The following is a 13,609-nucleotide window of genomic DNA, read 5'->3' on the forward strand; positions in this document are numbered from 1 at the left end:
AGCAGGTAAAACTAAAAAGCAAAAATTTAAATAAACTAGTAAATAATAGGTTGAGAACGTGGTAAAATCTGAAAATGTGGTAAAAATCAGGCTGCCACTAGGGCTTTTCTTTTTCTGTATTGCTATTGAAAACACTGTTGGTTGGGTTTTGGGAAGGGAGTGGGTGGGTGTATCAGTCAGTCGGTCAGCCAATCGACATCGGCCTCTGGTGGATTTACGTGAGAAGAGCAGGCACGCATGGAACTCGCGAGAGAAATATGAGATCTGACAAAAGCATACAGAGCGGCCTCTGGTGGATTTGCGAAATCAAAAACTGCTACGTACATTACCTTCTGGGATGTATTTCACGCTCTCCAAAAATGTATCAATTATAAGCCTGGGTTTTCCCTCACCCCCCGGTTTGTTTATGCTTTTGAATTGCATTATGAGACCTTGATCATTGTATTATGATTTTTCCAACATATTTTAATCTTGAGAAAGTTGGAAAAAGTGATTATATTATCACAACTATTATTAACATTTTTATTAGATAAAAAATATATTGTTGCTGTTGTATATTACGGTACAAAAAATATACAAACTTGTAATAGACTGCCAGTACATTTTCTTTTATTTTACAGACTTGTTTCTCTATATATTATTTCTTATATATTATTGCATATTTCCAACTACTAAAATGTCAATAAAAGTCACTTTGTTCAACTGTAGAGTTGAATATTCAACATAAAAAACAGTAGAAATCAAGGTCCAATAATGCAAAATAAAACACTTATGAATCACAAAATTTGGAAACTCCTAATTAACTTTTTTATTTTTTTTTTACAGTGTATACTTTGATTTTTTTTTTTTTTTTAGAGAAACATTCCCCTTTTGGGGGGGAAATAGGCTAATTTGACAGCTCCTCTAGTTTCAAACAGTTGAGTTTTACCATTTTTGAATCTATTCAGGCAATCTCTGGGTCTGGCACTTTTAGCTTTTAGCTTAGCTTAGCATATATCATTGAATCGGATTAGACCATTAGCATCTCACTCCAAAAATGTTTTAAAAATTTGTTTCAATAGTTTTACTATTTAAATCAAAACTCTCCTGTAGTTACAGTACATTGTGTAGTAGGATTGATGGAAAATTAAAAGTTGATATTTTTAAGTCGATAGGTTTCTCATTCTGGTGTAATAACAAAGTCCCTTTAAGGCAAGTCATTTCACTTGGTGGCCATCTTTGTAACACTTCTCGGGCACTATGCTCTGGCATTCTGTTTGAATGGGGAAACATCAAATTCTTTAAAATTGCTTGCCAAGCTTACGGTTAACGTTCATATTTGGAATCACCAATAAAATCAAACAACAACTGTCTCTTTAGTTTTATTTCTAAATGTTTAAATCACACAAAATCAGCAGAAACTCGTAAAAACACACATCTGGTCTGAAAATAGTCAGTTTATAGAGATTGATGATTGGTTCTTCTACTAAAAGGTGGGGCTTCGTTCTCCATATTGAGGTTTCACTTTTTCTCTATTTTCTTCAAAACTATACAAGTCGCATATCTTGTCCATTCCATAGTCATTTTGGTAATAATCTACAGCTGGAAAGTTTCTTGATAATTACGCCAGAATGAGAGTATAGTTCCTAGACATATTTACCTAGAAAATAGCTACTTTTAATTTTCCGTCAGTCTTAGTACACAATGTCACTTCAGAAGTGTCCATCTAAACTATTTTACATTTTTTTTTGAATGAGATGCTAATGGTCTAATACGATTCAATCATCTATGCTAAGCTAAGCTAAAAGTGTTCCCTACAAAATCGGAAACTGGCTGAATTGATTAAAAATGGTAAAGGTCACCTGCTTGACTCTAGGAGAGTTGTACAAATAGCATATTTTCAAAACAAGTGAAGTGATCCTTTAATGAACGAGACAGGGAAAAAACAACAATTTCCATGGTGTTTGGAAAGACGGGCTACAAAAATTATTTAAGACGAGGACCATTAATGGTTACAGAGTATTTTTTTCTTACTCCACCTGAGAGAGCTTTCAGTTCTGAACAACCTTCAGATTGTATTCCGATTACACATATTATAAGTAATTATTTTCACTTTTTTCTACACAGTGATTTGGTAAGAGGTAGGTAAAATGTGGTGAATTGTTCAGCAGAATGGCCTTCGCCAACAAATGGTTTCTTCCCAGCCTTCATCGCTCAATCAGCAATTGTCAGGCAGAATATTGAGCCTCGCATGAAAACAGGTGAAGCAGTTCATTATAGCTGACAACTCTGAAGTAATCAAAATCACTGGAATAAAGTTCTGGCTAACCCTCATGATAATTAACTATGATTGAAATTGTATTTATTGCAAAGTTTGTTTGTTTTTTTGTTTTTTTTTACTGTGGCATTTAAAGTAAAACCATAGTAACTTAAAATTAAATCATCGTTTTATCACAGCATTTGAAGTAAAACTATAGTAACTACATTACACAGTAAAACCCAAAAAGAGGCAAACAATTGCAACAAATGATTTAGGTTCAAAAACTAATCCTAATGAGTACTGTGAACTTAATCCATTAGAGTATACAAAGCCTTAATAAATGAAGAGAACTCAAACCAACAGAGTACTGTAAAACCCAATAAATTAAGGCAACTCAAACCGTTTAAGGAAACCGATTGCAACAAACTATTTGAGTTAAAAAACTAATCTATATGAGTACTGTGAACTTGCTCCATTTATAAGTTGAAGTAATGAGGTATTTAATTAAATCATTACCTTCAACACTGAGTTTAAAACTCTTTTCAAATGAGTAGAGTTAACTTTTAGTAAATTTTGAGTTAACTACACTTGTTTCAATTGGTGAAGTTAACTGTTGAGTTTTACAGTATATAATTAAGCATAGTTTCACTATTGTGGATTAAATTGAGTTAATTCCTATTTTTTGTTTGTTTATATGTGAATATTTGATTGAAAATCTTTTTTACAGCTGCATTGCTGTGCTTTAACACCTTTTTTTGTTTAAAGTTGTAGTTGTATTTTTTCTGAATCTTTCTGCATGGCACATTTAAACCTTTTTACACACACAGTTTTCATTCTCTTCCAAATAAGATGTAAATCTCCATCATTGAACTTTAACTCGGCTGTTGTTTATTTTCGGAGTTTCTTTTTCTGTTGTTAAAACAATCTGCTTTGGTTTTGTGGTTCCTACAGTTATGATTACTAGCTTTACCGCAGTGCTAATACTACAATATTACTATGGAAATATTACTATACAATAATACTATATACTAAAAATACAATATTACTATAGCAAAACTTATAAAACAAATTGTGTTTTGGTTTTTAAAACTGGTTTAAACCAAAATGGTCACTACAGTGTTATAGAATTACAACAATATCGCTATCGTAAAACCAGCATGCATCAAAAAACAAGTCATACTTTTCAGTTTCTCTGAATATAGCCAAATAATTATGTGTTTGAGTAAAATGTTAATATACTTTTTTTCTGTAGCATAAAATGTGATAACATTTCAAATTAAAATACATTAAATGGCTATTGATCAGAAAAATGTTTCCATTTATTGCAATTAAAAATCTATATTCTTATGATGTAACACCTATGACATTAAAACATTGGTTTTGTGTTGTCTAAAATTGAACATAAACATCTCTCCAAAGTTTTTCATGAAAAACAAGACACGAAATGACAATGGATTTGAACTTAGGAAGAAATGTGATCAGCAGCTTGCAGAATAAGACAAACAGCCTAGTTGAAGAAATTTATTGTCATTTAAAGCATTTGTTTGATGTCATTTATGTCACTGAAAATAAATACTTGGTAGAATAATCTTCATTTTCAATAATAATATGAAATATAGAAATGAAGAGACCACCGCCATATTCATTGAAAGAATTTCTTATAGTGGTATACAGGGTTCATATACATTTTTACTACTAAAATACCATTACTTGTCCAAGACTTGTCCAGAACTTTCAGGTACATTTTCAGGACGTAAGGCTTCATGTAATGTCTACATATACACAGTAAGTAATAAGAAAAACAATGACGTTGAAATGTATTACAGCATATCATAGAACATGCAACAATCTATTTTGTTTAAATTTGTTTTATATTGATTCTGATAATGCTCACACAGCAGCACTAACAATGCGAGAGCTAGTTTTGGCCAAGGACAGAAAAGAAGTAAAGACAACTAACCTATATTCAAGTTAGGGCTGCACAATATATTGTTTCAGCATTGATATCGCAATGTGTGCATCTGCAAGTCACATCGCAGGTTATGCAATGTTGGGATTATAGTTTATTATAGAGTTTAATCATAATGGAGTAAAGGTTTATCATCTGCATGCATTTTTAAAGAGATAGTTAACCCAAATTACTTATCATTTTCATTACACCCTTCACTTGTTTCAAACATTTATGATTTTTCAATTTTTTTTTAAATGAACACAAGAAGAATATAATTTAAACTCTTATAGTATTTGAAACAAGTGAAGTGTGAGTAAATAGTGAGTACATTTTAATCATTGTGTAAACTGTCCATTTAAGGCCTGTTACTGTGAACATTTCATTCATTTTCTTGTCAGCTATTAATCTGGGGTCGCCACAGCGGAATGAACCGCCAACTTATCCAGCATGTTTTTACGCAGCGGATGCCCTTTCAGCCGTAACCCATTTCTGGGAAACATCCACACACACTCATTCACTAGGGACAATTTAGCCTACCTGATTCACCAGTACCGCATGTCTTTGGACTTGTGGGGGAAACCGGAGCACCCGGAGGAAACCCACGCGAATGCAGGGAGAACATACAAACTCCACACAGAAAAGCCAACTGACCCAGCCAAGGCTCGAACCAGCGACCTTCTTGCTGTGAGGCGACAGCACTACCTACTGCACCACTGCATCACCACTGTGAACATTTCAATATTTCAAAACATCCGGCCACAAGAAATGTTTTGTAACTTTAATAATCTACAATGAAGACTATGCAGTGTTGATTATTCAACATCTGTACCTGAATAGTGAATACCTGAAAACTGTAATTCACTTTTATCTTTACTATATTTTATTTATCTATCCTTGTAATTTATTTGTTATATATTATTCAAGATTCACTCCCAAAATCCCCCAAATCAATCCAAACCTGTTAAATCATCTGGAGAAATTGTATTCACACAGCCCTAATTCAAGTATACAGATATTTGTTCAACTAATATCCATGACTTTTCCAAAACTTTTCCAGGCCTGGAAAATGCCGTGTCAAAATTCCATGACTTTTCAAGGTTTTCCATGACCGTAGGAAGCCTGGGTATATTAAATAGGTCTATGTGTCCCCATTTTGAGGGATGTAAACAATGACAATGGTCCTCATGTATTTCCTGTTTTATATTTTAACTTCCAAAGCTTACAACAATCCAAAATGGTCCACATATTGAGAAATAATGTTATGGCAGTCGTTTTAACATTAAGATATGACTGAATTGCCTTCTGTTACAGTTATGAATTAGTTTGGCAACAAGCAGGAAATGTTCATGAGCCAATAACATTACAACATTGAAATGGTCTATAGAAATAAAAAGACTGAGACCACCATATTCATTGAAACAATTTCTTATAGTGGTAAATTTAATAGGTCCACGTGGTTATAATATTTTACAGCCTTTGTACTATGTTAATATGCTATATTTCATAATTTTAAGCCTATTTATGCTCATAGTGTTTAAGCTGTTCTGAAGGCTGTTTTCTCTTTCTTTCTTTCCAACCACACGTCCTCTGGCCTAAATCCCGCCCACAACAAATACACGCAAACCGGATGTTAGCAGACCGAAGCGCGGCAAATGATTGAAAAGGAGAGCGGCTCTCTGATTGGCCAAAAAGAGCGGGCAGTCCGTTTCCTTTCTTCCCTTTTTTATTTTTTTAAATACTGTGTGCTGAAGCAGATGTAAAGATTCAAGCCATCGTATGAGCATTTATATGACACAAAAAACATTCTAATGCCTTAATAACCAAATATGACAGATATTTTAAAACAACCGACACAATCTTACACTTATGAGAACTCCTAACAGGATTTAAGTGTTAAGTATTGCTGAAGTGCTGTGCTTTTTAGCTATATAATGACATTACTCGCGTGATTACATTAACACACGCAGATAAATCATTTATTTGTTTGTTTTTTTATTTTTGCATTATATTGTTTCTTGTCGTTCGCTTTTGCACACTCCAATCCAGTAGGCGGAGCTCCGCCCGGAACAGCCAAAGCCGAGAGAGGGACGAAGAAGAAGTGGCATTGCCTTTCAAATAATCACAGTCGCCCGCCCACTGTCCGATGCTGTTTGCATCGAAAATATTGTCGAATGCATGAAAAAGATCATCTCTGCTGTCGTGAAAGCGCTTTTCGAGTAAGGTGCGTTGGCTTTCGAATATTTTTCGCATTTTATTGTCGAACGAATGAAAGTCGTATCTTTTTCCATTGAAAAGTTGTCTTAGTCGGGTTAGCAGGCTGCTAACAAAAATCGCCAGAGCCTCACATTTTACCTGGAACTACAAAAGCTCGCGGGCTTCACTGTACATGATGGCAGCCAGACCACAGCATCCGCGCTTTTATTCCTCTCGTTCTGCATCAAATCATGCGGGTTTTACAATTATTTCGACATTTTTTGCGCCATTTCTTAAACGCGAGAGGAATATTATCGTCAATATTTTGCTATATGTGAAATCTCGCGGTATAAAACGATGCGATTTTTTTTCCTGTTGTGGAAAAGATGTCCATTTGCATCGGTTGAGCATGCTTGAAGCCATTCTGCAACGTGCTCGAACTTCTGTAGCTGAAGCGTGTTGCTGTTGTAAATACTGAGATGCCTTTTTTTCCATTGTCTCTTGCCTTCAAACAGGGCTTCAATCGCTTCGATCGGGTTTAAAACGTGCTGCTCCCACATGAAAAAAAGAACAATGCACCCCATACTCAATCCTTATTTTATAGTAGTCTTTGAAGAGTGTTCTGTATTTTTTAACAAATATTTGTGTATTTAAAATATAAATGTAGCGGTTTTGCTCTGTGATAGTTGCTTAATTACATTTAATTGATCCGAGAAAGTTAACGGAGCACCGTGTTTTTTATTTTAACGTTACTTAGAATACTCTAAGTATGTTTACTTTATAAATACACTGGTACTTTAAAATGAATCTATATGTTATGATTAAACTGGACTAAAGTAGTACAATGGTAAAGCTTTCTAAATTCAAACAATAGTCTGCAGCCTTGATGTGAATAAAGTAAATATGTGAATAAAGCTTCAATGTAAATAAAGCATTAAAAAAATATTATTACTAAACCATATGTTGTAATGTAATAGCAATGTGTAAACTTTCTGTAATTAAAATAGTGGTCTTTAGTGGATTTGAGACCAAATTATGAATTTTTATTTTAAATCAATCTAGTTATTTACCCTTTAATTTGGAATGTATTGTAATATAAATACCTTAGTATGAAAAAATAGCTGTTATGACTAAACTAATATTTTTTAAAGCTGTAGATTAATCTTTCAAGATCAAAATAATTCTTCATCAGTATTAATTTCAAATAACTAATGTAGTTTAACTTTTTTTAAATACTACAATATTATATTTTTGTATTATTTATATTACTAATATTATTTTTCTTTATAGTTTTATTAAAAATATATATTTTTAGCTTTTTTTTATTACTGGTAAGTAAAAAAAATGGACAGCTTTTATTTTAGTTTAGTCGTGTGTGTGTGTGTATAGAAATATAGATGGATTTATAGATATTAGAATAGCATTTCTTTTTTTTAAATATTAGGATATTTATATTAGAGTACTATTCAGACAATGTAAAAAAAAAAAATATATATATATATATAAATATTGAATCCAAAGAGGACCATTGATGATTCATCTGAAAATTTATAGATACAATAAATAGTGTGCTACTGCACTGAATCTGTTTATATACTGTTTAATATGTTATGATCAAAAACAAATGATCTTCAATGGCATTCAATTCAATCATATATTTTTATTTAAAATCTAATATGTATAAATATTGTGTGTGTGTATATTTATATTAGGCATGGGACGATAACTGTTTTTAAGGTATACTGCGGTTTGGATAAGTCAAGGTTTTAAAACTCAATTTTAAGCTTTACAGTTCCTATGGAATGTGTATGATAATTTTTTTTATTGTTTTTTTAGGACAACAGTGTCCAGCAGAAAAGATATCCAAAGATGCCGTTTTAAATTGTAAAGAAATCCTTGTGTTTGAAACAAATGAGCAGAAGTCATTGATTTATTTGAATTATTTAATATGTCTCTTAAAATAAAATAGATTGTGTTCAAAGGAGAAAAAAAGTTTTTTTACCCAGACATTTAAAAAGAATATATTTTAGAGCAAGAATCACAGTACCGTGAAGCTGTGATATTTCTATCCAAGGTGATCATGTTGTCAGAATCTTATACCGGCCCATGCCATAAATATATATAGAAATAGAAATGTATCTGTGTGTATATAATTATAATATATATACTTTTTTTGTGAGACTAAACTAAATATTTGTGAAAAATTGTACAGTTGTCTTACATAAAATTTGTTAAAATGGATTTTGCACTCTTTGACCCCTCCCCCTATTTTAATTTTTTTTTAATTTTTGTAAAGTTTGTGTAACTGAACTAAATTTTTTGAAGTCAAATTAATCATTACCATGAGAGACAAATTGTAAATTGTGAGGTAAGTTGTTTTATAATTAAATTGCAAGTTAGTGAAAATTTATTTTGTTTAAAAACATTGAATTGTAAATTTGGAGGGAAAATGGTACAAGGTTACTGAAAGTCATCTGTTCAACTGTTTAATTTAAAAGTGTTTTGTATTTTATTTTTCTATCTTTAATAGTATTTTGTCAACTTTATTTCAGGATCTGACCTCCGGACAGACAAGAGTGGCACTGAACCGCCTGAAGTTGTGAGCGAGAAGCTGCAACGTGATGGAGGTTGATAAAGATCGATCTGGGAGCCCTCTGCCCAACGGCAGCCATCAAACCAAACGTGGACGAGGCCGGCCACGGGGATCACTCAACAGGAAGTTCACCACCGAAAAAGCCTCCTCACACAATGCCAGGCCATCCAAAAAGGTAGACTTCTTTTGTCCCGACATTGTCATAAAGGCCAAGGTGAAGAAACGTGGTCGACCAAAGAAGCTGAGGATACCCGGCAGACCGAGAAAGATCCCGCTAACACCTGAGGAAGAGTCTGAGAGACTTCAGAGGTTGAGTGTGCAGCGCAAGCGGAAACTGTCCAAGCCCCTTGGAAGACCTCGCATTCATCCCATCAGTGAAGGATCCAAGGTAAAAAGGGGTAGAGGAAGACCTCCTAAGTATGGTGGCAAATCTCAAAGCAGCGGATCCAAACAAGCCAGCAGCCTTGATGCCGCTAACGGACCTCCGCGAAAAAGAGGCAGACCATCCGGCGCCTTGAAGAAAAAGAGAGGTCGGCCTGCAGGTTCCACTAAGATTGCCAGGGCCTCTGATGGCTCCGCAAAAAAAAGAGGTCGCCCTCCAGGTTCCCCAAACAAGGTGAAGAAGCTTCAGCAAACTGATGGATCTCCCCGAAAGAGAGGTCGTCCCCCAGGCACAGGGGCTAGTCCCAAACCCAAGATCGTTCGACAGAACCCAGACGGGACTCCTCGCAAGAGAGGACGACCTCCTGGTACAGGCAGAAAGATCAAGGTTGCTGTGGTGAAGAAAGTCGTAGAGGGAGGCCGCAAGAGGGGCCGTCCACCAAGTACCGGAAAAGTCCAGGCGAAAAGAGCAGCGAGTGCCGATGGAGCTCCTCGTCGTAAGAGAGGACGTCCAAGCAAAGTCAGACTGGAGGGGATGCTAGACAAAACAGCCTCAGGGGAAGACGACGATGACACCGACGCTCCTTCTCCCAAACAGTCCCGCACCTCCGACGACTCGTCACAGAATCCAAACGATGATGATGAGACCAGGGGGAGCGAGAACGATGCCGACCCAGAAGACGAAGATGATGACGACGACGATGATGACGACTCCGCCATTGATTGTTCGAAAGTCAACAACACAAGCGAGAATGAGATGGTGAGCAAGTTCAAAAAAAAGAAATGAAAAGATGAGGGGCTTCGTTGAAAATTGGTGGGTATATTTTTCGAAGGGTTTTAATAGGCTATGTCAATAATTCTTTTTTTTTTTTTTTTTAATCTGAAAAGTGTGCTTTTGGTGTTGCCTGCCATGCCAGACTGTATTCCCCCCTCCACACTTTTTATTTTGAAGCTCATTAATACCTGAAATGTTTGCTCTCGATCTAATTGAGCACAGTCGATTTCCTATTTTTGTTTTTTTGCATGGGGAAATTTGTCTGCATAATTTGAAGCATGCAAAACCGAAGGACAAGTATGTAGCCTGTAAACATCATGGGATCCAAATAACGTGGATGCACAATTAACGGTTCCATTGAAAACGTTATCATGCGAAGCACACCTTTATTTGTTACCAACAGTTTGTGCCAATAATTTCAAAGCAACTACCAAACCAGACTGTTTCAGACGTAGTAGTGTCATACCTGTGCAGTAGTTTTGTGTGCCAGGATCTTAAAATACAAAATTTTTTAAAATGTTAAATTGCCCTGACGGTTTTAGTCGATGTTGATGTGGTTGCGGAAATCGAGGATGACGATTAAGTGCGTCTTTGCTGTAGTTTGTATTTCTTTTATCATCGTCGGCTCATACTTCAACTGTAAATCGATCCCGCTGGAATCAGTGTTTTTAGTGAATCAGTCTTATTTTATGCTTCATCAAACGTTCGTCTGATAGTTTGTAAATGTTCGGTGCTTAGTTTACGCAAACCCCTCATTTTTGTGATTGCTTAGTTTTTTTGTGCCGTTTGTTTTGCGAAATGTGAATACATTCATATTCTGCTTTGACAAAATGGCTCCTGGTTTTAATTTTCATATCATTAATGGCTTTATGTACGTTTGCTCTGACTTTTTGAACTTCCCTCATATAACCAATTGTTTTTCTTCGTTTTCATGTTTAATTTGCTTAGTTTGTGTAAACCGTATAGACGTCTCTTGCTATGAACAGTAGATCTTGCCTTGATTAATTCATGTATGATTTTAGTTTAATCGGTATGTACCAGTAGATGCTGAAAACAGATTGTTTTAGCTGAGATCTCGCATCTAGAAATGTTCTTTCATGTATAAAAAAAAAAAAACGTTACCGTTCAGACATGATGGTTCAATAGACATTGAGTGCATTTCATGTACACGCTTTCTAAATTAGGTTACTCATCTGTGCTGTAGTACGAATACATTTCTGTATCACCGCTTTGTATGATTCATTTCACTTTGTGATTTGGAGAAGCATTGTTGCTGATTAATAACCAATTAAACCATATTCACCAAGCCTCTGTTTGACTTTCGTTCACTTTGCGTGTTGGGTGTGTGAGGTGCTCTGAAAGTCATACCAGAAGTAACTTCCGTTTTTCTAGCCCCTCACAAATAAAAAACTACACGGGGAGGAGCGAATAACAGCATCAGCACTTTATTAGAATCAGCACATGGTGGGCAAGCAGACATGCTTTCAAATGAACCACAAGTTAGCAGCTTGGCTTCAAATGCTAAGGATCTGTTATTTATCTCTGCAGCACATATTTACAAATGGAACGGGTTGCATAAAACACAATGGATTCAGGATTTTTTTTTTTTAATGAAGGAATGACATTCGCTGCCCTGCAATTTGAGTTAATGCTTAATGAAGGGGATGTTATTCACACATGACGAGCTTGCATTAAAATGTTACACCAATAACAGCAAAATTTCAGGTGTTGGACAATATGTCCTTAATACCCCAACAACAACAACAACAACAGAAAGTCGTACAATCACTATTTACGAAGGTGGTTAAAGTGCCCATGTAGGTTTCACACAAACACATGCAGAGGATCATCCCTGAACGATGTCATTTCCAGTGCTGATTAAGTCCCACACTGAATCCTAAATGATATATATACATGAAATGAGTCACGTTATCCTTCAGTTTGCATATCAGTAGTTCATTCTAAATGGTAACGTCAGGAGGTGTAAGGGTATAACAACACTAGTTGTACACTTTTAATGGTCTAAATGCCTGAATTACATCGGTATAGAATTGCATTTGTGACCGTACTGTCACATGGGTAAATATAAAATCAAATATAGAAGAAAATACTTTGTTTACACCATTTTATTTACTTTCTTTCAGCCTCCATTAGTCTTCTGCCATGCATCAAAGAATAGATTCATGATCAAATATCTGTTAAATCGTGTGCAAAATGTCAAACGAATTATAAAATGTACCATCCAGATGTCAACATTACGGAAAGAAATCATTTAGCTTTATTTAAAAACGAGTTAGGAATCTATAAGGATGACGGCAATACATTATCCCCCAAAAATACCATAGTAATAATATTTACTCTTATTTTTCCGAATGGAACCATAGGCCGTTTCTGGGTAAACACTTTGGCTTCTGTGCATAGATGTATGACTTGATCCTAAACTTAATCTTTGCGTTTCCTCTTTAGTTATTCATGGGCTCATTCGGACCAGCGCTACAAATCTATATTATTGCATCACCCTTTTTTTTTTGTCTTTTTTCGGGGCCCTGAAAAGGACCAACACATTCTCCAAACTAAAACCACACATAGATATTCCTAACCGAATTTTTTTTCTTTTTTTGAGTAAAGCTCGGGCACTGTTGCAAAGCACTCAAGAGAGGTACAAAGAAATGCAGTGACAGACAAAGGGAGGGAGAGGCACTGCGTCAATGACTGCACACACACACGCATTCGCACACACATACATACACACACTGTGGATTCAATGAAAGGCATTGGTGGGGAGAGAAGGAGGGGTGGAGTTCACACAAAGCCAACGTCGCCTGTCCTTGTGTGTCCCACCAGAGGCTCAGTAGTAGAAGTACACTGTTGGGTGAAAAAAAAGATGAAAAAACACTGAATTAATGTCTGAAATGAGTCAGTCGAGGCTGATTCTGAAATATATTGGAGTTTTACATTGAATTTAGAAATCAATATTCTCGATTGGAGTCTGTATTCTTTAATCTATTATACAGTGCTCAGCAAAATTGAGTACACGCCATTTTGAAAATGAATAGTTTTATCCATTTTTCAGTGAATATAGCAATGTATTCTGGTGCATTTAAACAAAACAGATTTATTAAACATATATAATTATTAAAATAATATTTTAGTCACCAAACATATTTATAAATTGAAAGATAATACAATTAAATTCAAGCAAAATATTGGAAAACAAACAAAATATTTCCCTTTTTTTGCTTCTCTTGATTTTTTTTTCTTTTTTTTATGTATTTAATATTTTTCTATAACATAAATTTGGGTTATCGTAAGTTATTTTTTTAGATAAGTTCCAAATTTGGCTTCAGTACTTACGAATCTAAAGTATATGCACAAATATAATATTGTATAGCTTCCAAAATATGAATTTAAAAGAGATTTGTGAGGGGTGCACTCGTATATGCTGAGCACTGTACATATATTAGTATTTAAGCATTT

At 34.8% G+C, this 13,609-nt stretch overlaps 2 protein-coding genes across 2 annotated transcripts in view; one reads left to right on the forward strand and one right to left on the reverse strand.

The window, feature by feature from the left end:
* The first annotated feature begins 6,283 nt into the window (after positions 1-6,283).
* Positions 6,284-11,438, forward strand: si:ch211-288g17.3 (chromosomal protein D1). Its single transcript, XM_056479857.1, has 2 exons — positions 6,284-6,411; positions 8,936-11,438. The coding sequence occupies exon 2, from the start codon at positions 9,005-9,007 to the stop codon at positions 10,142-10,144; it is 1,140 nt and encodes a 379-aa protein (XP_056335832.1). The 5' UTR covers positions 6,284-6,411; positions 8,936-9,004; the 3' UTR covers positions 10,145-11,438.
* Positions 11,439-11,561: 123 nt separating this feature from the next.
* Positions 11,562-13,609, reverse strand: part of vamp1a (vesicle associated membrane protein 1a) — an 11,556-nt gene continuing 9,508 nt past the window's right edge. Inside the window, exon 6 of the mRNA XM_056480361.1 lies at positions 11,562-12,997. Within this exon, the coding sequence (XP_056336336.1) occupies positions 12,981-12,997 (17 nt within the window). The 3' untranslated portion in view covers positions 11,562-12,980. The remainder of the gene's footprint in view (positions 12,998-13,609) is intronic.

This window comes from Danio aesculapii, chromosome 19 (assembly GCF_903798145.1).
Source record: "Danio aesculapii chromosome 19, fDanAes4.1, whole genome shotgun sequence".
Lineage (NCBI taxonomy): Eukaryota > Metazoa > Chordata > Actinopteri > Cypriniformes > Danionidae > Danio > Danio aesculapii.